The following is a 21,074-nucleotide window of genomic DNA, read 5'->3' as shown; positions in this document are numbered from 1 at the left end:
GTTCCCGGGAGGGATCACACAATGAAACAGTTGTCGTAAGAAGGGACTAATTATATAAATTAGACATTATTTATGGAAGTTCTAACGATTGCCCAATGAATCTTGTGAAAGCACATGAACCAAAACAAACTAAGAGAATTCCTCAGTTACAGTTACGACTTTCAATAGGTTGCCAAGAGAAAAGAATTGGCCAAACATTGTAAGACGTGCTAATGCGATGTTGCAAGCTAAAACAAGTGATCAATTAGATCAGTCTTGCATTAGTAGCTCGCATGCAATTCCCGTCATCCCTACGCTCATTTACCCGGCTAGCAGGGAATGAATCTAAAAGAGACTCCTGTGTTGGGCCGACGCTTTTTGCACTTGCATTAATAATTCCATATGCCTATTCATCTAAGATCAGTAGAGACTGCCTCTGGGTTGGGCTCACGCTTCCGCCACGACTGATTTTCAGAGCTGTTAGTGCTTTCTGTATTTCCATAGTCATTGCACTGTCTACGCTCCCAGATGATAGCTTCTTGTGTGATTTTTGCAGATGAAGTTTCAGTGAGCTACTGCTCAGTCCAGCATTTTTCCCACAAATTGGGCAGACTTTCATAGTTGGTTTTCGTGACTGCCACTCCATGGAAACTTTTCCATGTATTCTTCGATCTAATTCTAACAAAGTTTTAGCAAACCCGTCATTAGGCTGAGCTCGACGGTGAACTCGTTTCAAAGCATTCCATGCTTTTAGCAGTGTGTATTTCCTGCATCGTTGTATAATAGTATACATCGTAAAAAGCCAAGGTATTGGAAGGCGGAAAGGGTGGGGAGGGGGGGTCGTAGATTACTGTAACAATAAACAAATCGCAATTGAACTTACTTTCTGAGCATCAAGTAAGCAAGAACTAATGTGGCACTTCTGCTTTTCCCTTCAAAACAGTGAACCAGGACCTTCCCACCCTTTCTTTCAACGTCATCAACAAAATCAGAAGCTTCCTCAAAGATACTGCTGATGTTTGAGTCTTCATTGTCACTTATCTGTTTTAGTGGGCAACATAATTAGATATGGCAGGAAAAGAAATAGAGGAGAAAAAGAATGAGAAACGGAATTAGATATGGCAGGAAAAAAGCACTTACTGAAAAGTTCTTGTATTCAAATAGATCAGGAAACTGAGAATCTGACTGCCCAATTTCATTGGAGCAGAGACATAAAATATGAGTAACTCCTAGATGCTGAAGAGTGTAAACAGATCTTGCAGCCAAGGCACCACCTATAAACAAGGCAGGTGTAACTGAAGAAGGCCTTTCTGTATTTGCAGCCTCAGATATCAGTGCAATCCTTTCAAGAATGTGCTCAAGCCTCACCTGAAATATATATCAATCAAAAGATTGAGTTATTTGGCTCTATGGATACAAATTAGATATCAGACTGAGTGGAACAGAATGTTTTACCTTCAATTCATAAGCATCCACAACTCCATGACTATCGCTGCCCTCAAAAAACCCAGTATTAAATTTATTCTCCTGGCAGAGTTTAACAGCTTCATTTTTCAACACTTCATTCCACATATCCAATTCTTTATTTGATTCAGCATCAACCTATGCCAGAGAGAACGTAGGAAATCATATTTATGTCGATGATGGCCACTGAACGGCCGCACATTTGCGCATAACCAACAGAATTCTCTAGTAATTTATGACCTACCATGTTTGTGATGGTCGTCGGAAATGAACCCGTTATGACTTTTAAATTCCTCACAACTCACAAGATAGTATAAAAGCTAGAGAAAGAAGAGACCATGCATGCCAGTATGATATCATTCATCAATAAAAAACAGAGGATCTCCAGTCGCACGATTTTATATATTTTTCATGAGAGCAAACATTTCATGATGCAATTGCTTTTCTAAATTGACCATAGATATATGACATGGCAATGATATTCCAATAATTAAGAGAGAGAGAGAGCGATCAATGACTTCATAAAGTATACCTTGGCAAATTTATGGAAGTCTCGAAGCTTTGCAGTCAAACGAAGGCTATGAATGGGCTCTGCACCTCCCCTGTGTAACTTTCCTTGTGAGCTATCTCGTGACAAGGGAGAAGATAAGTCTGAGCTTTCTCTATTTCCTGACGATGATGATCTTGGAGCTGACTCTGTAACATCTATATTACCGTCACTGGAGGTTCGTTCCTTACCCCGCGGAGATAAACAATGAATAGTGGTAGAAGCCTGCAAATGGGACTCGGGAACCCCTGAGTCCTCTTTATCGGATTCCCCCAAGGGAAATTTATTTATGATATTCATGAATGCTCGTAATGAGTTGTCTAACTTTTGGTGAAGGGTAAGCAAAAATATGTGAAATCCTTGCAAGTCCCTAAGAGCAGCACGAAACCCATACCGAAATTCATGGACAATAGAACTCATATCTGTAAGCTGTATGCCAGAAGTTGAGTTGGCATCAGCTAATGAAGGGAACCCTAATTTCCCTCCCGTAATGTCATGCAATAGATTAGAGGAGAACTCGGAACTGTTGAGTAACAACTCAACTAATTTTGGGTAAATTGACTGGTCATTAGCACGTTTTCCAGCAGGAGGACGACGAGGAACACCAGAGTCAATAGCCACAATGTTAAAATCACAAAGCATTACTTCATCTGATATTTGACTTTTAACACTTAGGTTACTAGATTTTGGGGATTCAACATTATCAGAAAGTTCAGAGGTCTCTGAAACCAACCCTGAACTAGAACTTGGTCGATTGTCCATTGAAGTTCCCCTTCTTTCTTTTTGAAGCGTTGAAATGACTTTTGGTCTGTACCGTTTAATGGCAGAATCAAAGGCTTCCTCGAATGCATTCAAATTTGCACACGCCATTCTATCAGCCAAAAGCAAATTTGCAGAATTTCCACGCCAACGAAGAAGACGACAAGGGAGCCGATCTTCATTTCTGATGACAAGGTCCAATAGCAAGATCCTTCCGATAGCGGCGGCTAATTTTTCAGCCCTTTCTCGGGATTCAAATGCACTTGAGATTTCTAACAATGGAGATCCATGCACATAGCTGCACGAATAGGCACCAGCTTTTGTGAAGGAGGAAAACATAATTTCTTATTGAAAAACAACACATATCATTTAACATCATGTTTCCGGAACAAATTTCTATCTATGGGACACGAAAGCATAGTTTTAGTGGTTATTAAATATTTATATCGAAAATGTTAAAATACAAATACAAGACCCTACGTAAGATTCATCCTTCTTTACATGAATGCTTGGGAGTTATCCTAAATATTAGACCCTAGAAAATTTGCACCACATAGAAAATAGCCTTACCAAATAATTCCAATATTGCTATTTTTTATTTTATAAAATGAAATATACATCCGAAGTCTATTATGTCCCTTGAGGGTTAAAGAAAGCAACCCAAACTGAACTTATTATAATAGGAGAATACTTGCAAAGAATATAAGATAAGAAACACAATGAAGCATATTAGACGTGGAGCTCAGCTAAACCAGAGACCTTCTAACCTTGTCACTGAAAATTCGAGTATCCCTTTATAACCATAACAAAACCAGTCAAATTGCTCTGACTGCATTTAACCATAGTCTTGGCATTTCCTTTCAAATTGAGACCTCCTAGCATGCATCATATTGTCATTAGTCGAGTAATCCCAGACAAAAAGATATTAAAGATGCGGAAGAGAGAAAGGCAACAGTTAATACTATAGGAACCAAAACAGCAAGTGCGATTTGGTTCCTTCTGCCTCTCTACAAAGAGCACACCAACTACGCGTGAAGCTGAAGCATCAAGATTTCTTTTGTACCCTTTCTACTTTGTATTTAGAACTTCATTGCAATTTGATATTCTTGGCGCTTTACTGTCTAAATCGACACTTCAGTGTTTCTTGTTTCTGTCAACATAGACTTGATGTTGGCAGAGAGAAAAGAGACCATTCAAAAAAACTCTACACGGTTGCAATATCCCAAAGCTTCTACATTTCCACTTGTCCGATAGAATTTCTCCAGCAAAACTTCTAACTCCCTCATGTCCTCCGCCTACAAATGCTGTCTCCTTGAGTTCTCTCTAAGATTGAGTTCCTTCATCCCATACCTCTTTAAAAAAATCATCTCATTATCCTACAACGGCAAAATCAGGTAGCTGGTTATCTATTTGTCCTTCCAAAACAAAGTTATCCCTATTTCCAACATTGAAATAAGAACTTCAACCCTATCTTTATTTCTGTCACTTGAACTTCAATTTCTTTAACTCTCCCTGGATCAGTGATGATGCCACTTCCGGCCACTAAAGTTTATGCCTTCCCCTTACAGCCTCATTTGCTAATACGGATTAACCATCTTTCTACAGAGAATAGGAGCCATTTGGTTTAAAGATACCATCAAAGTGAAAGCTTCCTTAAACCTCGCTCTTAGAACCTTGGCGATCTTGTTATATACCCCTTAACCAAGCTGATTAGCCTGTACTCTTTGAATCTTTGTGTTCTCTCTTTTTTTGCATATGAAAAATTGCGTTCTCTCTAAAACAAAAGTTTGAATGATCTTTAAAAGTAACAGACTGTCCTATAAATTCCAAATTGAAGTTTATCAATAAGCAGAGATAAAGAAAGGGAAAGCAAACAATACATTGAAATTCAGTATACCAAACTTAAGAAGTCCAATGTTTAAAGTACTAAAGAAGTTTGTAAATGGGATCATTTATTTTGAAAAGAAAGTAATGTATAAAAGATGGAAAATCACTTTCCTCTAATCATGTCCTAATACTTTGAAAAATGACTTGTTAGCCTCCACAGTACTTCAGTTAGAAAGTTAACATCCTATTCCTGATAAACTCAAATCAGAGTAACGTATCTATAGGCCTGTTAGGTAATTAGCCAGCGAACCTAACATACTGCAATTCCGAATGGAATGAAGTGACCTGCATCAAGTTCAGTAATTTAGAGATTCTCAACAACTGAAAAACTAGATCGTAAAAAGGGAAATGTACACAGACACAGGATTTTTAGCACCTATTTCTATTCTGCTACACCACAGATATGAAAATATCGGTTTAAAATTGTACCTCATCAGGAAAAGGCATCTGCTAAATTCAAGTGCTTCCAATAGTTCAGAACATGTCATTTCACCAACCTCATCACCTTCCAAACAGGCAATATCTCGTGATTTCTCTGCAGCTTCTTTTATCTGGAGCCATTCCGTGCTGGAATTATGAATAACTCTAGCCTGCAGTTCTCAAAAGGATAGGATATTAGATAAAGAATATTTGACAAGAAAAATACAGAAAAAGGTGGTAGTTTCTTTTTTTAAATAACCAAACTTCTATTGAGAAAAAAAAAAAGAAAAAGGAAGAAAGAATACAAAGGTAGGGGTACACAAAAAAGAGAGAATCTAAAGAACGAGCCTCGAATCAAGAAAAATAAGACCTAATGGATAATTACAAAATTTCTTGGTCACCAAAGCCCAAAGACACGTTGAACTGAATAAGAGCCCAAACGTCACTCCAAGAGCTCTCAAGCCCCTAAAGACATTGTTACTCCTCTCCCCCAAAGACCCAACATATTAGCACACCCCAGTCTGCCACAAAAAGTTTTCCCTCTCATGAAAAGGAAGACGAAGGAACTCCTCAATCTGCAACCCCTATGTCTAGCTAGGTTCAAGCGAAACTCCTTGCGGAGGCAACTCCAAACAGCATGGGTTAAATCACATTACAAGATAGCTACCAAAATATAGAAAAATCATGAACAACAAAGAGGACCTGTGGAGTTTGAACCCCAAGCCACTTGGCAAATTCATAGCCAAGGCGTTCAGATTGTGTGGCCATTCTTGAAGAAGATATCTTTATCACAGCAGCTGCTTCCTTTGGAAGATTATCGTCATATACAAGCTGATTGAAGAGTGCAAAGAAAACGACTCCACCAGAGTTTACAGTGACCTATATGCAGATAATTTGTAGGCAGGCGATCGTTATATATAAAAAATAACTGTTACAAATGAAATATACAAGAACTTCTATCAGATTTTGAGGCAGGAAATATATCAGGACAGATATTTTGTATATATTTAATATGCAGAGATGAGGGTAAGGAAGAAAGAGAAGTTGATATCAAAATCATACAACTGTTGCAAGCATCCCGAAGGGAATGTTATATTTGATCGATATATATAACCTAGTAACTGAAGTTAACATATGTTGTATGGAGAACAGAACAATACAGCAAAAACTAAATAACAGAAATACATGAATTGTAAATTCTCACTTCGTTAACTTCCTAAAAAAAGTAGAGCTTGTTCGGAGAGCCATTTTCAAAACAAGTTATAAGAATTATAATAAAATAATTGTAAAAGTTAATACCAATGTCTGCATCGAAATCACTACTTACAAATTCATGACTTTGGAAGAAATACTAACATAAATCATTCTAGAAAACAAGACGTTCACCGGAATAAGAAAAACAAAGAACTCCCTAAGTAGTAAGCAAAAGAAACTTTTTTTAAAAAAAAAAAAGACTAAAATAACAGACCTCAAGGGCTTTATTCATCTCATCTTCCGATTGTTCAGTGCTACTACTGTGTTCGGTGCGGTGAAGAGACAGTAGCCTATCCCACGAAAAAGAGCTCGACTCAATATCCAACATCGAGGATTTAGCGAGTCTATCCCACAAATTCGTTTCAGTTGAGTGCTCGGGAGCTGGAAGACTTATTGATTCATTGAAAAGTTGCTCAGCACTGAATGGTAACCACGTTTCTAAGTTACACAACAAAGATTTGAATGACACAGCAAATTAAGCTAGAGGATTCAAAAGTAAGTGATAGAAATCACGTCCATTATAATAGGGGGCTGAATTGGTACACAAGCGTTAATTGATAAATGATGAAGAAAGAAGGGGAAAAGCATATAATTGGGCAAACCCGAAAGGCATATCGAAGGGTGGATGAGGGCGGTTGTGGAAGCCAGAAGCGCGATGTTTGCCGCTACGTTTACGGACGAGTTCAAGCCATTGGGAAAACCTGTAAGCTGGACCTGCTGCGATGTCTCCCAACATGTGCAGTACCTGGATTTGAGGGGGCATGGAGAAAGTTGATGAGGGAAAATAGTAGCGAAATGCAATGAAAGAAAAGAAATAAAGTGAGTACCCGGGAAGTAACGGTGAGGGGGAGAGGGGTAAGGTCAGGCTCATCGGATCCGAGATCCAAATCGAGGTCCTTGGGTTCGTCCTTGATATCCTGGTATTCCGGCATAACATGAAGAAAAGGGGGAGGGGGAGGGGGAGAGGGAAGGTAAATAAGAGATCAGAGGCAGAGAATGAATGGAGTTGAGAGAGGGAAGAAAAGAAGCACCTGACGTTGAAGATGATGGTGTTTTTCCATAACAGAAGGAAAGGTAAAAGGAAAATGAATGGTACGGTAGTGCGTACAGTGTCTTCAAAAGCAAAGCAAAGCGAAGCGAAGCGTAGGTATCAGGTATCAGGTACCAGGCCTCGCTGTTGGAAAAGGGAAAAAGGAAAAGTATGCAAATTAGTAAAAGCCAAAAAAGCTGGCGGTTGGTGATGGCAAGCTATACCCATCATAACTTCGCCATTTTTGTAAGAAAGAAGAAGGAAGTTCGCCATTTTTGTGAAGAAAGAAGAAGAAGAAGAAGAGGAAGATGAACCAGGCGATACCTTTCCGCTTTCTGTTTCTGGGGTGGTGGATGTTTTCTTTTAAAAAATAAAATTTATTATTTACTATTATTATTCTTTTTCGGGAGCTGGAGGAAGAAGACGTAGATCTCGATCTGGATCTTCATCTTCATCCAAGTCTGCTCTCCCTTTCGACTCCAAAATATTAGTAATATTCCCTCCTTTACTTCTTTATCCACCTTCTCAAATTAAATTAAATTAAATTAAATCAAATTAAATCAAATTAAATCAAATTAAGAAAGAAAGAAAGAATGAAATAACGGAAGTGGCCCAACCCCCTTTCCATCTTTTGTTCGCTCGCTCTCTCGCTTCCTTCACGCTGGCTCCCCATCCATTTCAGTCGCTCATTGTCGCCACCCTCACCGCCCCCTTTCTTCTGCTCGTGCCGCCGCGTCCTCCCTCTTAGCGAGTTCCACTGGTTGTCTACTCTCTTGTTATCACTGGTATTCTCCCTACTCCCTCTACGTCTTTTTCTCTCTCGCAAAACTCAAGTTAGGACTTGTCTACTGAAAGAATGGAGGAGTTGTACCTATTTCTTCTTCAATCAGCAGAACAGCAACGAAAATTAATTAGCCTTGCGGAAATTACGACTTTTCGAACTTATCGTGACCTGCTTTTTTTATTTCCGGCATATGTCTATTATCTTTTAGGGTTTGATAATCTGTATATCTCTTTTGTCTCTACTGAAATTTTCCTTGTTTCTAGTCTCCTAAATCTTCCAAAGCACCACCCCTATTAATATTCCTGCATCGCCTTCTTCTCTAGTTATCTAGAACTAGTTGAAGTAATCTATCGTATTCCAATTTTTCCTTGCAAACAAATACCCAGATATTCGAATTAAAGTAGTCTGTTTTATTTCGAGAACTTACTCCTCCATGCCTGGTTGTTTATGGCTCCTTCTAGCCAAACGCACACCACAGCTTAATGGTTTTTCATATTTACTCAAGCTTGTAACTTTGAGTTGATACTAAGGGAAGATGTCTTACAATAGATCTATTTGGATTTCAAGAAGCAAGCGGATCATTCTCAATTCACCAACTTCAACTGTGAGGGCACCAACAAACTTACAAACCTTACTCGATTACAAGCGCAATATATGTGTGGTCTACTTGGGCAATTCTCATTTGGGAATTGAAGAAATTTTCTTAGGAAAAAAAGGAAAAAAGATTCCATTAGACATGACAGGATTTGGCTATGGACTGCGTGTACTTCGGAGACAGATGCATCTCCTTCAGCAACGTGATCGTCCATCAGAGGCTCTAAAGGTAAAGATCGCCGAGTTGGAGAGATTTAGGAAGAAGAAGAAAAGTGTCAAGCAGTTCCTTGTGGACGTTCCTGAATCAAAATCCTTTCTTGACACTGCTTCTATGCCCATGATTCTAACTGCGGTTGGAGTTGCTCTCTTTGCTAAACTCCTTATGATGGTATGCCCTACTCCTGAACTTGGTTCTCATTTTTGTTCCTCCATTGCCTTTATTTTATTGAGTAAAATGAAATATAATGAGATGTGTGTGTGTGTGTGTGTGTGTGTGTAGTAGTCTAGGACATGTATAGAAATCTCAATAAGAATAGCTTATTCTTCTTCTTCTTCTTCCTTTTTTTTTTTTTTTTTTTTTGTGAGATTCTCCAACTCTGTGAAATTGTTGAGGAACAGAAGCACACTCCAATGTAGGTGTGTGAACGAAGGAAATTTTTGTGGATGTGGTCGTTGTGCTTTATTTTGCATTTTATTAATGTCGCTAGTTTGCCTGTGCTCGTAAGAATCTAGGAGGACATACCCTGTCTCGTTCAATTAATGCTATGCTTTCAGGAAAATGTGAAGCCCTTTTAATGAAATTTTGACCTTATTTTAGCATATGCTGTGGATGTATAGTACAAGTTCAGTCCCCACCTGGGTTGGGTTTATTTCAAGCAAATCTTATTTATCTCTTTTAATATGCGACTGTGCTTGTTTTCAGTATGATGAGTCAAGATCTGAAGAGCTGATAGAACGCAAAATAAAGAATTCTCCGGCAGGTCAAGGAACTGTGAGGATGCTTAGTCGGGAGGAGTGGGAGGAAATGCGAGAGGTTCGACCAAGGACTCCGTTTGAATCCAAGCTTGCTCGTCCAAATGCAAGAATCAGAACTGGAGAACCTTTACACAGGGTAAGGCAGTTGTATCACTGATCTCATATAGGAATTGATGTGAAAGCCTCCACATTTCCCTTCTTTTATCCCATCCCTTAATGATGATAACGTGCTTCCCCATTTCCATGCTTATTACAGATTTGTGTGATCTACTTTGTAGAAACTTTCCAGTTTCTATAAGTTATATGGTTGAATTTTCAACTTCTGCAGTTGCCATTCAAATTTTTTAAATGATTTTTTGTCGTTAGAAGAGACGACATCCTATGTAATTTTATAGACCTATAGATGTATGCGGCATGTGGATTGGGGGCAGGTTGACCAGGGAGTGATAATTTTTTAAAAGTACTTTCTTTGGCAATCGTTTCATGCAGGAAGATTTGAAGGACTGGACGGTTGATGTGCTATCAAATGCACTTACTCGGGCGGAAGAAAGTGTGAGGCATGATTCTACTTCCAAGTGACTTCTCCGAAGGGCCTTCTCCTAGATGTGGAGACTTTCAAACTCATCTGAGTTGGTGTCTGGTCATGCAAAATTGTTTTGTTGGGCGCAACTCCTGAAAATGTGCTTTGAAGGATGGTTGGTTAGTAACACATTTCAAAAATTAGTTTGTTTCTATGTGTTGATCTGATTTTGATCATGTAGATCTCCTACATGATATTTTATGTAGAGAACAATCAGGTCGCTATGAACCGGGATAGAGATAGTAGGTAATTTGATTGTGACTGAATCGCCAGTAGGTGGTGGAAAAGCTTAGGTAGTGGTGAGTGGGAATATGCAATTCGGGGGTTTGGCGACAGAAACTATTATTTGTATTTATTAGATTTGCAATTTTGATCTCCTTGTTTTAACGATGGATTCTTTTGTTCTCCTTCAACCCTTTTGTTCTTCCCTTATCTTTGAGGCAAACTGTGATTTATTTATTAGGATCTCCAAGACACTATTAATTGTTAAGGACGACGGATGGTTAAACGCAGGTCCTCGTCTCTGAATGCAGGGTACAACCGAGTTGAATCTTTTTATTAACCACGGTTAAATTTGATACAGCGTTTTATTATTATTTTTTTTTAATAGGAAAAAAAAAGTCTCTGTAACTGTTATGGTCAAGTCAAAGCTTCTGCATTCCTTTTCTTTACTTTTAATTGCACGAAACACATATGTCGAGGGAGTGTATTACAAACAACAAATGTATACTTGAACGTTCATAAGGTAAATGCGGTACCTTGGTGTTACAGAAAGAGAATAAAACAACTCAGAATCAAATAAAATTTGTTACATAGATTTTGTTCAAATTTTTAATATTTTGCTATATGTTGTTTTTAGTTAATTGAACTATAGTTAGTAAAAAGGGTTTTAAAGTTTAATTACTTCTATAAATTTAGATTTCTTGATTTGAATTAGTGGGTAAAAAATGTATGGTAGTGTAAGTTTGCAGAGACATGAGAGTGTAGAGAGGAGGATTGGATCAAAATGATTGGCAAGATTGATGGATTGTCGGCCACTCATAGTTTGACCCATTCTCTCTGTTTTGTCGCCTCCATCTCTCAGCTTACCTCTCTGCTCGGTGCTTCCCATCCTCCTCTCTCTTTTCAGCTTTCTTATTACCTCACCATCAATGGCTTCTTTTTCAGCTTCTTCTCTCAGCTTCCACCTACCGCCGAATCCACATTCCAAGATTAACCAGGTTCTCCTCTCATTCTTCTTCACACCTTAATTTACACTTCCACTTGCATTGCTCTTTTCCTTCTTCCTGCTGTGTTCGACACCTTCCTCCATCTCTTGATTCTTTTCTTCTTCAGTTTAATTATCAGTTATAATTGATGATCATTTATTTAAGGAAGACGGCGGCGCTGATAGGGACTCCATGCTTTGGGGCTCTGCCTCCAACCGCTCATCTTTGAAATCCTCCTTCATCTCTCCCCTACCTCAGATTCCCTCCACAAGGAAGCAAAAGTGTGCTGTTGCAGCTGCCCCCAAGTTCTCCCTGCGCGTCGCTTCCAAACAAGCCTATATCTGTCGTGATTGCGGGTACCACTCCGTATCTCTCCTTCCATTCCGCTTTTGAGCCTAATTTACATGTTAATTTCCCCCATCTTTGTAAAGCTCTCTTTTGGACCAATATGTAGGTACATTTACAACGATAGAACTCCTTTTGAGAAATTGCCTGATAACTATTTCTGTCCTGGTAATTTGCTTCTGTCTTCTTCCACCTTCTTTCCAAACGTAATTCGTATAATCCTCGTGTCTACCAGTTCAAACCAATTTCTTGAATTGCCTCGTCAATCGGGCCAATTACTTTACTGACGTTGGGTCGCGTTCATTTTTAGCACAATTAAGCTCCTGCTATTATTTTAAACTGAGAACTTAAAAAGGATATCTTCAAGAACCAAAGAAACAGAACTTCTAGAACATAAAGTTCTCTTCCTGTCAGCGAAACCAACTTCCAATCATTTGCATTTGCTTTCAATAAAGAAGTTGAAATCTAATACAAGTTGTCGTGCCTTGGCAGTCTGTGGTGCTCCTAAGCGACGATTTAGACCTTATGAGCAATCAGTGACTAAAAATGATAACGAATTTGATGCGAGGAAGGCAAGAAAGGCGCAGATTCAGAAAGATGAAGCTATTGGGTAAGAGGGAAAATCAAACTACTCTTTGTAAATGATCATAGATTTTAATGATTGTTCATTCAGTCTGATTGATATCACGTAAAACGGTATAGGAAGGTGCTGCCTATTGCCGCTGCAGTGGGAATCGTGGCACTTGTAGGTTTATACCTGTACCTGAATAGCGTCTTTTAGATCGAGTGGCTTGCTCGATGACGGGGGCTTGACATCATTTGTTTCATCATTTTCTTCCCGAGGCTGTTTTTTATTGATTTAAATATTAAATGTATTTTTTCGACCCACTTTCCGAAAACACTGGCAAATTGTTTATTGAGCGTTTATTTACACTCAGCAGAATAGCCATTGGATCATATATGAACTGCCCATCGCCTTACCTTAGTTTATGTACCTGTGGATGTGGCTTTGGGTGTAATACTGACTTTGGGGTGATTATATCTTGGAAGATTTTGTTTAACCAGTTCTTTCATGGACTGGACAATTGATGTGCTTTTGGATTCGCTTATTCAGGGAGAAGGAAGTGTTAGACACGTTTCTAAGCGACCGCCCTCAACATTGTCCTAAATTGTGGGACAAATCAGGCTCACCTACACTTCCTTTATGGTTATGTAAAACTATTTAAGGTGCAGAACCAGGAAGTGTGCTTCCCAGGATGGTTAGCAAGGCATCTGAGAAATGAACCTTTATGTGATTTGGGTCTGTAGGTTTTCCCGAGTATCAGTTGGTTTAGCACATTATTAACATTATATGTAGAGGAATCAGAGTTAGAGAAAGTAGTGAATTGCAAATGGGAGGCTGTTTTTCATTGCCAAGAATGCTTGATCGTCTCTTTTACATTAAGTCTGCATCAGAAAACTTGGGGTGGAGGCCTGTTATCCAGAAACGACTTGAATAGCAGAAGTGACCTTTGAGGTTGCGAGAATGGTGCTTCATGAGAGGCACCTCGAATGGTCGCGAATGAAAGGATACCACCATAAACTTGGGTCCAACCTGCGACCTGAGACAGACGGGGAAATGCTCAATTGAATTGCGCAATTCGAAATCAGGACAGATAGCGGGCGGTTACCTGCTTTCCCTGGAACCAAGCACCGTATGGAACACTAGTGTTAAGACCCAGCTCTGTTGCCAACCTATCAACCAACCGACGACTACCCATCAACGGGATTACTGAATCCTGATCGCCACTGGCAACAGAAAATGAAATAAGAAAGAATAGGTATTGCGTAGAGATCCATCTGATTTATGGTTTTGATAAGATAATGTACATACACCTACCTGTAAATCAAGACCCGTATGCCGGCTTTAACAAGTGACCCAACAATGGAAATGGTAGGAATTTCCAGGTTGAGAAGCTCGTAGTCCAGGGCTCTGGTGTCATCAGTGATGTCAAATAAGAGTCAGAAACGAGAATGGTGTACACAATAATGTAATACAAGGTCAAAGCCCAGTTGAATTACTCGCTGCAGACAGCCCAGTTGTGGACTCCGACAAGACGGGCGTGAAGAGCCTTTTTCACATCCTCTCGGTTCAGATATTTAACGGTTTCATCTTCAATGCAAACATCTATCCTCTCTCGGACATGCTGCCAAATTAAGTATCCTTAAACACCACAAATTTATTATTTAGAGAAGAAAAGAGTATTTAGTACCTGTGGGCTTAAATACTTGGACTGCGAGAGCACTGAAGGAATACAGACATCAAGAGTAACGTCATATTTGTCCACGAATTTACTGGTTTCTGTGTTGACTTGGGTCATCACCCTCAAACAAACCCCTGAGATGGAGTCTCTGTAGTACTCACTAACGTATCGGGAATAGTTACAAGCAGCAGTGAACAATGTGTAAGTGGAGTCTGATATCAATCCATGCGACCAAAAGAACTCCGCTCTTGAATTCAAGTCTGTGGCATACTCTAAAACCGGATTCCCTAGCTGCAATTATGACCCACCCTTACTTTACTTACCAACCACTTGCTTTTTCCTTTTCTTTTTTCACGCCACATAAACACAAAACTTACAGCAATTCCCTTCAGATTAAATATCTTCTCCTTTCTGTCCAATTCAGTCATAAGCCTTGCCAGTTGAGGAATGTAATGACCTGGTACATTTAGGAAAAAGATTCAGTTTTTTTTTCATGGCTTCCACTATGGGAAAGATTGGAAGAGGGAGAGAGAAGATGATAATACAGAGAAATGCGTTTGTGTGTCTGAGTACCTGCATAACTCTCCCCCGTTAGAAATATAGCTCTTTGCTTGTAATGAGGGAACTTATTGAACCACCTTTGCAAGAATATGAGATTGTCTTTTGCTGAAGTTATCAACAGGGGAAGACATAAGTTTGAAACAAGAATAAAAGGCAAGAATGCAACATGATTTGTTTTCTTTTCTACCACTAACAGAACTCGAGCTGCTTGCGGCGGTCCCAAGTGTTTAAAGAGTAGAAAGATACTTACAACATAGGCACCTTCATCAGTAATTTCATAGCCAAATCAATATTTATCTTCCTTGAACAGAAGGTATGCAACAATACCTGTGGCCTCATCGTCCATTGTCCCATGAGAAGCGCTATCATGAGCATAAGAGAACCCAACTCCTGCTGGTGTCTCTAAGTATAACATGTTTGCTACTGAAATTATTGAATTTGCACTTACCTTTACTGATCAGCAGCTATATAACATCTAGAACTATGAACAAAACGGTCTAATTGATAGAGAAACAGATACCTCGGTTCCAGCTGTATTCATTTTTCACTAAAACCTCCCCGTTTGGCCTAAAAGGTCCATTTTCTGAGAACGCCCCAACTCCCAGGGAAGAACAACCAGGCCCTGCAAGAAATTTTTTTAAAAAAAAAAAAGAAAAAAGAAAATCCTCACTAACCGTTGAGACAAAGTTCCATGGACCTTGAATTACTAGTAATATTGAAGAAGTTAAGTAAAGTTGTCAACCACACCTCCATTCAGCCAGAGAACCAAAGGCTTCGAAGAAGGGTCAGTTTCTGCCTCAACAAAGTAGTAAAACAGTGCTCTGTGCTTTTGGTCATCTACATGAATATAACCTGAAAACTGATGAAACCCCACTGGGGGCTGCCCTGGAAGGCTGATAATCTTGTCAGATTGAGCATAAGAGGGAACAATCTCCTCGTAAATGCAAAGATGAAGAATAAGAGCAGCCATTGTCAAGGCCTTCCTTGTTGGAGAAAGCATGGTTTAGACAACGAGAGACAACAAAGAGAAGGACGTAGAGGAAGTGGTCTTTAAAATGTTGCTCAGCGGAGAAAAAGACATGTGGGAGGGCATGAATGGGGCACTAAATAAGCAGGCAATCTTATATTTAAAATCGCCATCATACTTGAGCCTTGTTACTGGGCAGGCCTGATATAGAATAGAATTAATTCATTTTGCATTTGGGTTGATGCCCAAGAGCATGATTTGGTAGGACACACTCAAAGCATAAAAGATTGTTTTTTGGAAAATGAAGAAACAAATAGAATACAAGGCTGCTTTATCAGAATTCAGAGCCCTGAAAGTACTGCTATGATGCTTCTCTATCTTCTGTTGCCTTACAACAACAAATAAGATGTATCCACAGCTTGAGTCTGTCATTCTTTTGTTATTATTATTCTTGTGGCGTACATTGTAAAGTGGTTTTACACAGCTAACTCGGAGATCAGTTCTACAGTTATTTGTAAGACAAGTTTCAACACTTTCTATTTGATTTCAAGTATGGTATGATTTTCTGACAGAGTCTTGACAGAATTTCAGGGGCTACTTGTAGTTCTAAGAGGAGACGATTGGTTTTGCTTGTTCAAATAAGATAATCTTGTCCAGGAGCACCAAATCGTCCTTCAAATAAGATAATCTTGAAGGCTTCAAAAGGACCCTCAAACTAAATATTGTCATGATTAAATATTTGCACACAAACGCAGATGCTTGAACCACATGTTCCCCATCATGCGTTGTCAAATCTTGATTTTAGTTTATGACTACTAATGGTAATGGGGCCTCTTGCCACTTTCTCTCCCTCGCTGCGTTTCATATCATGCCTATTTGTAGCTTTAGTAGGTGAGGTACCGACTCTGCATTTCTTTTGCTCGATTAAGCATATGAGGCAGATCGACTCAAGGATTCAAATGAAACCATCTTCGGTATGAATCAGCAAAACTGGAGGATCCAAGTGAAATCATATTCAGCGTGCTTTTTTTCATTTGAATTGGGGATTATATTGATGGAGACTTCCCAATGTGAAGGCCTTTGGAGCACTCTTGAAAAGGTGGTGGTGCTTGTGGGGTATCTCTGCTTTGCGTAAATTATGGAAGTATGCAAATAAGCCAACAACCAAAATACGAAGTGAGGGTAGGTATCATTGTCAAAACCATGCTTCCCATTATGCAACTCGCTTGACCCCCGAGAAAGAAACATTTCTCTATTTCACCATTTATTAACCCCTAAGATCCCATCATGTGAATTTTAGGAACGGCATACCTACAACCACTTTGTTGGAAGTGGTAGTGCCTTGTTACCTGTGGATTTAATTGAAAGCTGAGTTCTTTTTGTGGACGACACCCACATTTGGGCAGCCCCTGCCTAGCAAAAGAAGTTCAAGAGGGTTAATAAAACTCAAATGATTGAAATGGGTTAATAAAACCCCTCTCCTTCCATTGCCTTTTTCCTTTCCAGGGAGAAATGTCAACTACTTCACTTTTAGAAGAAATTTGATGCTTTCAAAAGCTTGAGTTACTAGTACTCTGGTTTCCACCGCTGCAATCCATGAAATAGATTGATCCAGCCCCTCAGTTTGGGAGAAGAAAGCAACACGACACTATGCTTCATATTGCATTAATTTCAAGCTAACAAGTTGAACTTGTACAGATTGAAAAACAAATCGAAAATGGTTTTTGTTCATAAATTCCACGAGTACAAGTACATTAATTTGCTTTAAAAAATCATTCAAGGTGAAAAAATAACATCCTGCCTACTCAACCCAACTCTTATCATCTGCCTCTCGGAATAATACAACTTTAACTTACCAAAAGCTAGTCTTTGGTAGCTTAAGAGTTAAGATTGCTGCTTAACAACAAGGTCCTCAATCAAATCGGCAGCTTCTTGTACTGTCGTTATGTTCTGAGCGTTATCCTCTTCGATATTGATGCTAAATTCTTCCTCCAAGGTCATAATAATCTCCACCTGTGGCCATGCCAACATTATATTTGATTTTGTCAAATGGGGCAATGAACAGAACCGTAATTATATATAATAAGGGAAACAGAAGTATGAAGAAGATTAGTGTGATGTTTTGTTTGGGGAAGGTTATGGAAAAGGCGTACTGTGTCGAGGGAGTCGGCACCAAGAGCTGAGAACTTGGATTCAGGGGTGAGCTCTGAGCTTTCAGGCAAAGCCAATTGTTTCCTCACAATTGAACACACCTTATCAACTGTTTCTGGTTTTGCCTGTCCATTCCATTTCATAAATTTACCAATTAACTTTCAAACCCAATTCACACAACAAACAAAAGGTAACAGCAAAGTGAGTTAATTAGCAAATGAAAATGCCGAAATTACCGCACAAGAGACACGCAGGTGGGATTGGGAGGTTCTGTGAGTGACAAGATGGAAACCATTACTCTTGAGCAATCCACCGGCCCCGGCGGAGCTTCTTCTGAGAACCTGACACTGCCAGAAGCAGCATACAATAATATCAATTTCACTTAGGGAACTGTACATAGAATGCAATAAATATGCAGTGGAGTGGGATGTCCAGAGAATACCTGGTTCTGGTTGGTCTTGGCAGCTTGGTTGAGAGGTATGCGGAATCTGAGGCAAGTAGATGAAAAGGAAGCCATTGCCATTAGAGAGAGTTTGATGGAATACGAGGGAATACAGTATAATAAACTTCAAGACCAGAACAAAAGGAGTTGGGGGAAGGGATTGGATAAAGTAGTCTTGTTGGTTGGAGCTCTTTAAACTGTGGAAAATGGAAATGAGGAACGAGTGGCGGACGTTGCCGCTCCCTCAATCCATTTTATCAAATCCTATCTACACACTGCCCCCAATCTGACACACTCACACACCTCAAACAAATTCTTCGATAATACATTCATCATATATGATTGTCTTGATGTATATTAAAAAATCTGTACTTGTTTTTGATACTTCGATTATTTATTTTATTTTTAAAAATGATGAACACCTGAAGGACTAAAAGTATAATTAACAATTTCAGAATTTGTCTGCTCAGTCTATTATGCGACACTAGAATGCCTTGGACCCACAAATTTTTTAAATAGCCAAGCCTTTTTTTCTTTTCTTTCTTTGGTTGATATTGATACAAATTGAGCATTTTTAACTTAAAAGGAATCATGAAGAGACTGATTATGGCTAGTCTGAATTATGATCTATGAATGACATTTTTTCAGGCCTTCACTGCCTTGCCAGTGGCCACACGTCCTCCATAAATTAAATCCAGGTTTTAAGTTACGTGTGTTGGTTCGTGTTTGAGGGATGTCCAGATGCCTAACAGCCAATGCCTATAAAGAGCGCGCAAAACAGGGAAAGCCATGAGAAATTCTCGATCTTTTTTCTTCTAAATAACAATTTCCGCTGCCATTGATTATATATAAGCTCATTATGTGCGAACATAATCAAAATCACCGCACAGACTCCAATTTGGGGGCCGTTTTTATAGCAAGATCCATATTTATTGTGTCTTAGTGAGAGAGATCAGTGTAGGGAAGAAGAAGAAGAAGGGGGATAGGAGTAATTAAGAGTTACCTGGAAGCAAGAAGGCAACTTTAATGGCTCTGTCGAAAGATGGGCAACGACAACCTCTGGTGCCAAGCTTTGTGTATTCTGCTAATTGGGGGATTTCCCAAACAGTGGTTAGGACAACGCCGGCATGGAGTTACGGCAGGAGCTTCCCAATTGAAGCTCCGAAAGAGAAGATAAAGATGTATTCGCCGCCCTTCTACGCCGCTTGTACAGTAGGCGGCATTTTGAGTTGTGGACTCACCCACATGACTGTCACCCCCCTCGACCTCGTCAAGTGCAATATGCAGGTAAACTCTGAATATCGATGTTAAATATCCAAGTCTTCCTTCCCACCTTTAAGGCAACGCCATTTTATGTCTACAAATGAGCAGTGTTAAACCAATAATTAAAATTAAAATAAACAAGTAGTTTCGAAACTAAGTATGCATAAAAGAAATGGATTAACATAGTAATATAAAAGAAATGAATAATTAAGACAATACAGAACACGAATACCTGTCCCACAACCCACAAAACAGTTATAATTAAAATAGCTCTCTTTTGGCCACACCCCAAATTTTAGATCGACCCTGCAAAGTACAAGAACATCTCGTCTGGTTTTGGAATTCTGCTAAAGGAGCAGGGAGTGAGAGGGTTCTTCCGGGGTTGGGTGCCAACGTTGCTTGGTTACAGTGCTCAGGGGGCGTGCAAGTTTGGATTTTACGAGTTCTTCAAGAAGTACTATTCTGATATAGTTGGAGCAGAGAATGCAGCCAAGTACAAAACTTTCATATACCTTGCTGGCTCAGCATCTGCAGAAGTAATTGCCGATGTCGCTCTCTGCCCCATGGAGGCCGTCAAAGTTCGCGTCCAAACGCAACCTGGTTTTGCTCGGGGGTTGTCAGATGGGCTCCCAAAGTTTGTCAAGTCTGAGGGTGTTCTTGGGTATGAAACTAATTATATAATGCAGATACACCATCAACATAAACTTTTTTTTTTCCTCCTAATAACTTCGAAGTCTCTGGTTGTCTTCTTTTACAGGCTCTATAAAGGTCTGGTTCCTCTTTGGGGACGTCAGATTCCGTGTAAGTTAAAGCATCAAAATCCCACGTTTAAGTTTTAACTATTGTATGTATCTGCAAATAGGAAAAATGACATCGTTACTAAAAACAGAATAATGATTTACAAGATAAATTTGGGGTGGGTTTTGCAGATACCATGATGAAATTTGCTTCTTTCGAAACAATTGTAGAGATGCTGTACAAGTATGCCATCCCAAGGCCAAAAGAACAGTGTAGCAAATCTCTGCAGCTTGGAGTGAGCTTTGCCGGTGGATATGTGGCCGGCGTCCTCTGTGCCGTTGTCTCACACCCGGCTGATAATCTCGTCTCTTTTCTCAACAACGCAAAGGGCGCAACCGCCGGGGATGTGAGTATGGTGCCTAAAATAAGATGAACACGTTCATATAGATTTCTAATTCGGTACTTTGATTTTGCAGGCTGTGAGGCAGCTGGGTTTATGGGGTCTGTTCACTCGAGGCCTTCCGCTTCGGATTGTTATGATTGGAACTCTTACCGGATCTCAATGGGGAATATATGACGCATTCAAAGTTTTCGTTGGACTGTACGCGCTTTTGGCTTGATCTTTCGAGCACTCCTCTCCGAGCTCCACAGTTGCAAATAACTAATATGACTTTACTTTATCTTGTAGGCCAACAACGGGTGGAGCTGCTCCTTCTCCTGCCGCTAACAAGTGAAGGCGTGGGACGGTTTGCGTCACCTAATTGCCAAAAAATGCGGATGCCTGTAACTCCAAAGACTTGGAAATCATTCTAATTCTACTTAGGACCATAAAATTGAGGTTTTTGACGCTAAAGAAGGTCTTTTTATTTTTTGATAGCGTGTC

General features: G+C 39.6%; 6 protein-coding genes and 1 long non-coding RNA gene across 12 annotated transcripts; 3 read left to right on the top strand and 4 right to left on the bottom strand.

Moving 5' to 3' along the window:
• Positions 1-50: 50 nt before the first annotated feature.
• On the bottom strand, positions 51-7,923 carry LOC111484787 (dual specificity protein phosphatase PHS1). Its single transcript, XM_023131381.1, has 12 exons — positions 7,665-7,923; positions 7,342-7,484; positions 7,138-7,227; positions 6,913-7,055; positions 6,525-6,729; positions 5,759-5,935; positions 5,066-5,226; positions 1,976-3,047; positions 1,435-1,581; positions 1,120-1,347; positions 863-1,020; positions 51-746 (listed from the first exon to the last, which is right to left on the bottom strand). Exons 2-12 carry the CDS (start codon positions 7,369-7,371, stop codon positions 386-388), a joined length of 2,772 nt encoding a protein of 923 aa, XP_022987149.1. The 5' UTR covers positions 7,372-7,484; positions 7,665-7,923; the 3' UTR covers positions 51-385.
• A 34-nt stretch (positions 7,924-7,957) lies between these two features.
• LOC111484792 lies at positions 7,958-10,663 on the top strand. 4 transcript variants are annotated; one of them, XM_023131391.1, is made up of 4 exons: positions 7,958-8,125; positions 8,692-9,106; positions 9,641-9,829; positions 10,183-10,663. In XM_023131391.1, exons 2-4 carry the CDS (start codon positions 8,861-8,863, stop codon positions 10,270-10,272), a joined length of 525 nt encoding a protein of 174 aa, XP_022987159.1. In that variant the 5' UTR covers positions 7,958-8,125; positions 8,692-8,860; the 3' UTR covers positions 10,273-10,663. The 4 variants fall into 4 exon arrangements, 3 of the variants coding, with proteins under 3 accessions (XP_022987159.1, XP_022987158.1, XP_022987156.1); XM_023131390.1 differs by having other exon boundaries at positions 8,674-9,106; XR_002718578.1 differs by lacking the exon at positions 7,958-8,125 and having other exon boundaries at positions 8,132-9,106; positions 10,183-10,392; positions 10,480-10,663.
• Positions 10,664-10,744: 81 nt separating this feature from the next.
• LOC111484793 lies at positions 10,745-12,911 on the top strand. 3 transcript variants are annotated; one of them, XM_023131393.1, is made up of 6 exons: positions 10,745-10,807; positions 11,441-11,493; positions 11,647-11,837; positions 11,936-11,994; positions 12,319-12,436; positions 12,529-12,906. In XM_023131393.1, the coding sequence occupies exons 1-6, from the start codon at positions 10,801-10,803 to the stop codon at positions 12,605-12,607; spliced, it is 507 nt and encodes a 168-aa protein (XP_022987161.1). In that variant the 5' UTR covers positions 10,745-10,800; the 3' UTR covers positions 12,608-12,906. The 3 variants fall into 3 exon arrangements, with proteins under 3 accessions (XP_022987161.1, XP_022987160.1, XP_022987162.1); XM_023131392.1 differs by lacking the exon at positions 10,745-10,807 and having other exon boundaries at positions 11,260-11,493; positions 12,529-12,911; XM_023131394.1 differs by lacking the exon at positions 10,745-10,807 and having other exon boundaries at positions 11,402-11,493; positions 11,651-11,837; positions 12,529-12,911.
• A 296-nt stretch (positions 12,912-13,207) lies between these two features.
• On the bottom strand, positions 13,208-16,491 carry LOC111484790 (serine carboxypeptidase-like 45). The gene is made up of 10 exons (XM_023131386.1): positions 15,378-16,491; positions 15,151-15,252; positions 14,958-15,053; positions 14,643-14,735; positions 14,447-14,526; positions 14,079-14,360; positions 13,888-14,012; positions 13,706-13,798; positions 13,497-13,614; positions 13,208-13,427 (listed from the first exon to the last, which is right to left on the bottom strand). The coding sequence occupies exons 1-10, from the start codon at positions 15,628-15,630 to the stop codon at positions 13,278-13,280; spliced, it is 1,392 nt and encodes a 463-aa protein (XP_022987154.1). The 5' UTR covers positions 15,631-16,491; the 3' UTR covers positions 13,208-13,277.
• Positions 16,492-17,231: 740 nt separating this feature from the next.
• Positions 17,232-18,561, bottom strand: LOC111484784 (acyl carrier protein 4, chloroplastic-like). The gene is made up of 4 exons (XM_023131376.1): positions 18,191-18,561; positions 17,985-18,095; positions 17,751-17,873; positions 17,232-17,610 (listed from the first exon to the last, which is right to left on the bottom strand). Exons 1-4 carry the CDS (start codon positions 18,269-18,271, stop codon positions 17,482-17,484), a joined length of 444 nt encoding a protein of 147 aa, XP_022987144.1. The 5' UTR covers positions 18,272-18,561; the 3' UTR covers positions 17,232-17,481.
• Positions 18,562-18,979: 418 nt separating this feature from the next.
• Positions 18,980-20,979, top strand: LOC111484782 (mitochondrial phosphate carrier protein 3, mitochondrial-like). Its single transcript, XM_023131374.1, has 6 exons — positions 18,980-19,477; positions 19,753-20,114; positions 20,211-20,254; positions 20,383-20,597; positions 20,668-20,792; positions 20,880-20,979. The coding sequence occupies exons 1-6, from the start codon at positions 19,217-19,219 to the stop codon at positions 20,923-20,925; spliced, it is 1,053 nt and encodes a 350-aa protein (XP_022987142.1). The 5' UTR covers positions 18,980-19,216; the 3' UTR covers positions 20,926-20,979.
• On the bottom strand, positions 19,422-20,479 carry LOC111484785. Its single transcript, XR_002718576.1, has 3 exons — positions 20,387-20,479; positions 19,686-20,305; positions 19,422-19,547 (listed from the first exon to the last, which is right to left on the bottom strand). It is a non-coding gene; the product is annotated as an uncharacterized LOC111484785 (long non-coding RNA).
• Positions 20,980-21,074: the final 95 nt, after the last annotated feature.

Source organism: Cucurbita maxima, unplaced genomic scaffold (genome assembly GCF_002738345.1).
Source record: "Cucurbita maxima cultivar Rimu unplaced genomic scaffold, Cmax_1.0 Cma_Scf00010, whole genome shotgun sequence".
Classification (NCBI taxonomy): Eukaryota; Viridiplantae; Streptophyta; class Magnoliopsida; order Cucurbitales; family Cucurbitaceae; genus Cucurbita; species Cucurbita maxima.
Note: the sequence above shows the minus strand (reverse complement) of the source record. Positions and strands in the feature narration are given on the sequence as shown.

What these genes read in the sequence shown, in the direction of transcription:
- LOC111484787 (XM_023131381.1), bottom strand. Translation starts at nt 7,371, where the DNA reads ATGGAAAAACACCATCATCTTCAACGTCAG. An exon ending in AGATGCCTTTTCCTGATGAG is followed by an intron (nt 3,048 to 5,065) that starts GTACAATTTTAA and finishes CTATTCGTGCAG; the next exon opens with CTATGTGCATGGATCTCCAT. An exon ending in TTGAATACAAGAACTTTTCA is followed by an intron (nt 1,021 to 1,119) that starts GTAAGTGCTTTT and finishes CCACTAAAACAG; the next exon opens with ATAAGTGACAATGAAGACTC.
- LOC111484792 (XM_023131388.1), top strand. Translation starts at nt 8,660, where the DNA reads ATGTCTTACAATAGATCTATTTGGATTTCAAGAAGCAAGCGGATCATT. An exon ending in TTGCTAAACTCCTTATGATG is followed by an intron (nt 9,107 to 9,640) that starts GTATGCCCTACT and finishes GCTTGTTTTCAG; the next exon opens with TATGATGAGTCAAGATCTGA. An exon ending in CTGGAGAACCTTTACACAGG is followed by an intron (nt 9,830 to 10,182) that starts GTAAGGCAGTTG and finishes CGTTTCATGCAG; the next exon opens with GAAGATTTGAAGGACTGGAC.
- LOC111484793 (XM_023131392.1), top strand. Translation starts at nt 11,425, where the DNA reads ATGGCTTCTTTTTCAGCTTCTTCTCTCAGCTTCCACCTACCGCCGAAT. An exon ending in CACATTCCAAGATTAACCAG is followed by an intron (nt 11,494 to 11,646) that starts GTTCTCCTCTCA and finishes CATTTATTTAAG; the next exon opens with GAAGACGGCGGCGCTGATAG. An exon ending in TGATAACTATTTCTGTCCTG is followed by an intron (nt 11,995 to 12,318) that starts GTAATTTGCTTC and finishes GTGCCTTGGCAG; the next exon opens with TCTGTGGTGCTCCTAAGCGA.
- LOC111484790 (XM_023131386.1), bottom strand. Translation starts at nt 15,630, where the DNA reads ATGCTTTCTCCAACAAGGAAGGCCTTGACAATGGCTGCTCTTATTCTT. An exon ending in TTAATCTGAAGGGAATTGCT is followed by an intron (nt 14,361 to 14,446) that starts GTAAGTTTTGTG and finishes TCATAATTGCAG; the next exon opens with CTAGGGAATCCGGTTTTAGA. An exon ending in CCAAGTATTTAAGCCCACAG is followed by an intron (nt 14,013 to 14,078) that starts GTACTAAATACT and finishes TTAATTTGGCAG; the next exon opens with CATGTCCGAGAGAGGATAGA.
- LOC111484784 (XM_023131376.1), bottom strand. Translation starts at nt 18,271, where the DNA reads ATGGCAATGGCTTCCTTTTCATCTACTTGCCTCAGATTCCGCATACCT. An exon ending in CCAAGACCAACCAGAACCAG is followed by an intron (nt 18,096 to 18,190) that starts GTATTCTCTGGA and finishes TGCTTCTGGCAG; the next exon opens with TGTCAGGTTCTCAGAAGAAG. An exon ending in ACCTGCGTGTCTCTTGTGCG is followed by an intron (nt 17,874 to 17,984) that starts GTAATTTCGGCA and finishes TGGAATGGACAG; the next exon opens with GCAAAACCAGAAACAGTTGA.
- LOC111484782 (XM_023131374.1), top strand. Translation starts at nt 19,217, where the DNA reads ATGGCTCTGTCGAAAGATGGGCAACGACAACCTCTGGTGCCAAGCTTT. An exon ending in TCGTCAAGTGCAATATGCAG is followed by an intron (nt 19,478 to 19,752) that starts GTAAACTCTGAA and finishes CCCAAATTTTAG; the next exon opens with ATCGACCCTGCAAAGTACAA. An exon ending in AGGGCGCAACCGCCGGGGAT is followed by an intron (nt 20,598 to 20,667) that starts GTGAGTATGGTG and finishes TTGATTTTGCAG; the next exon opens with GCTGTGAGGCAGCTGGGTTT.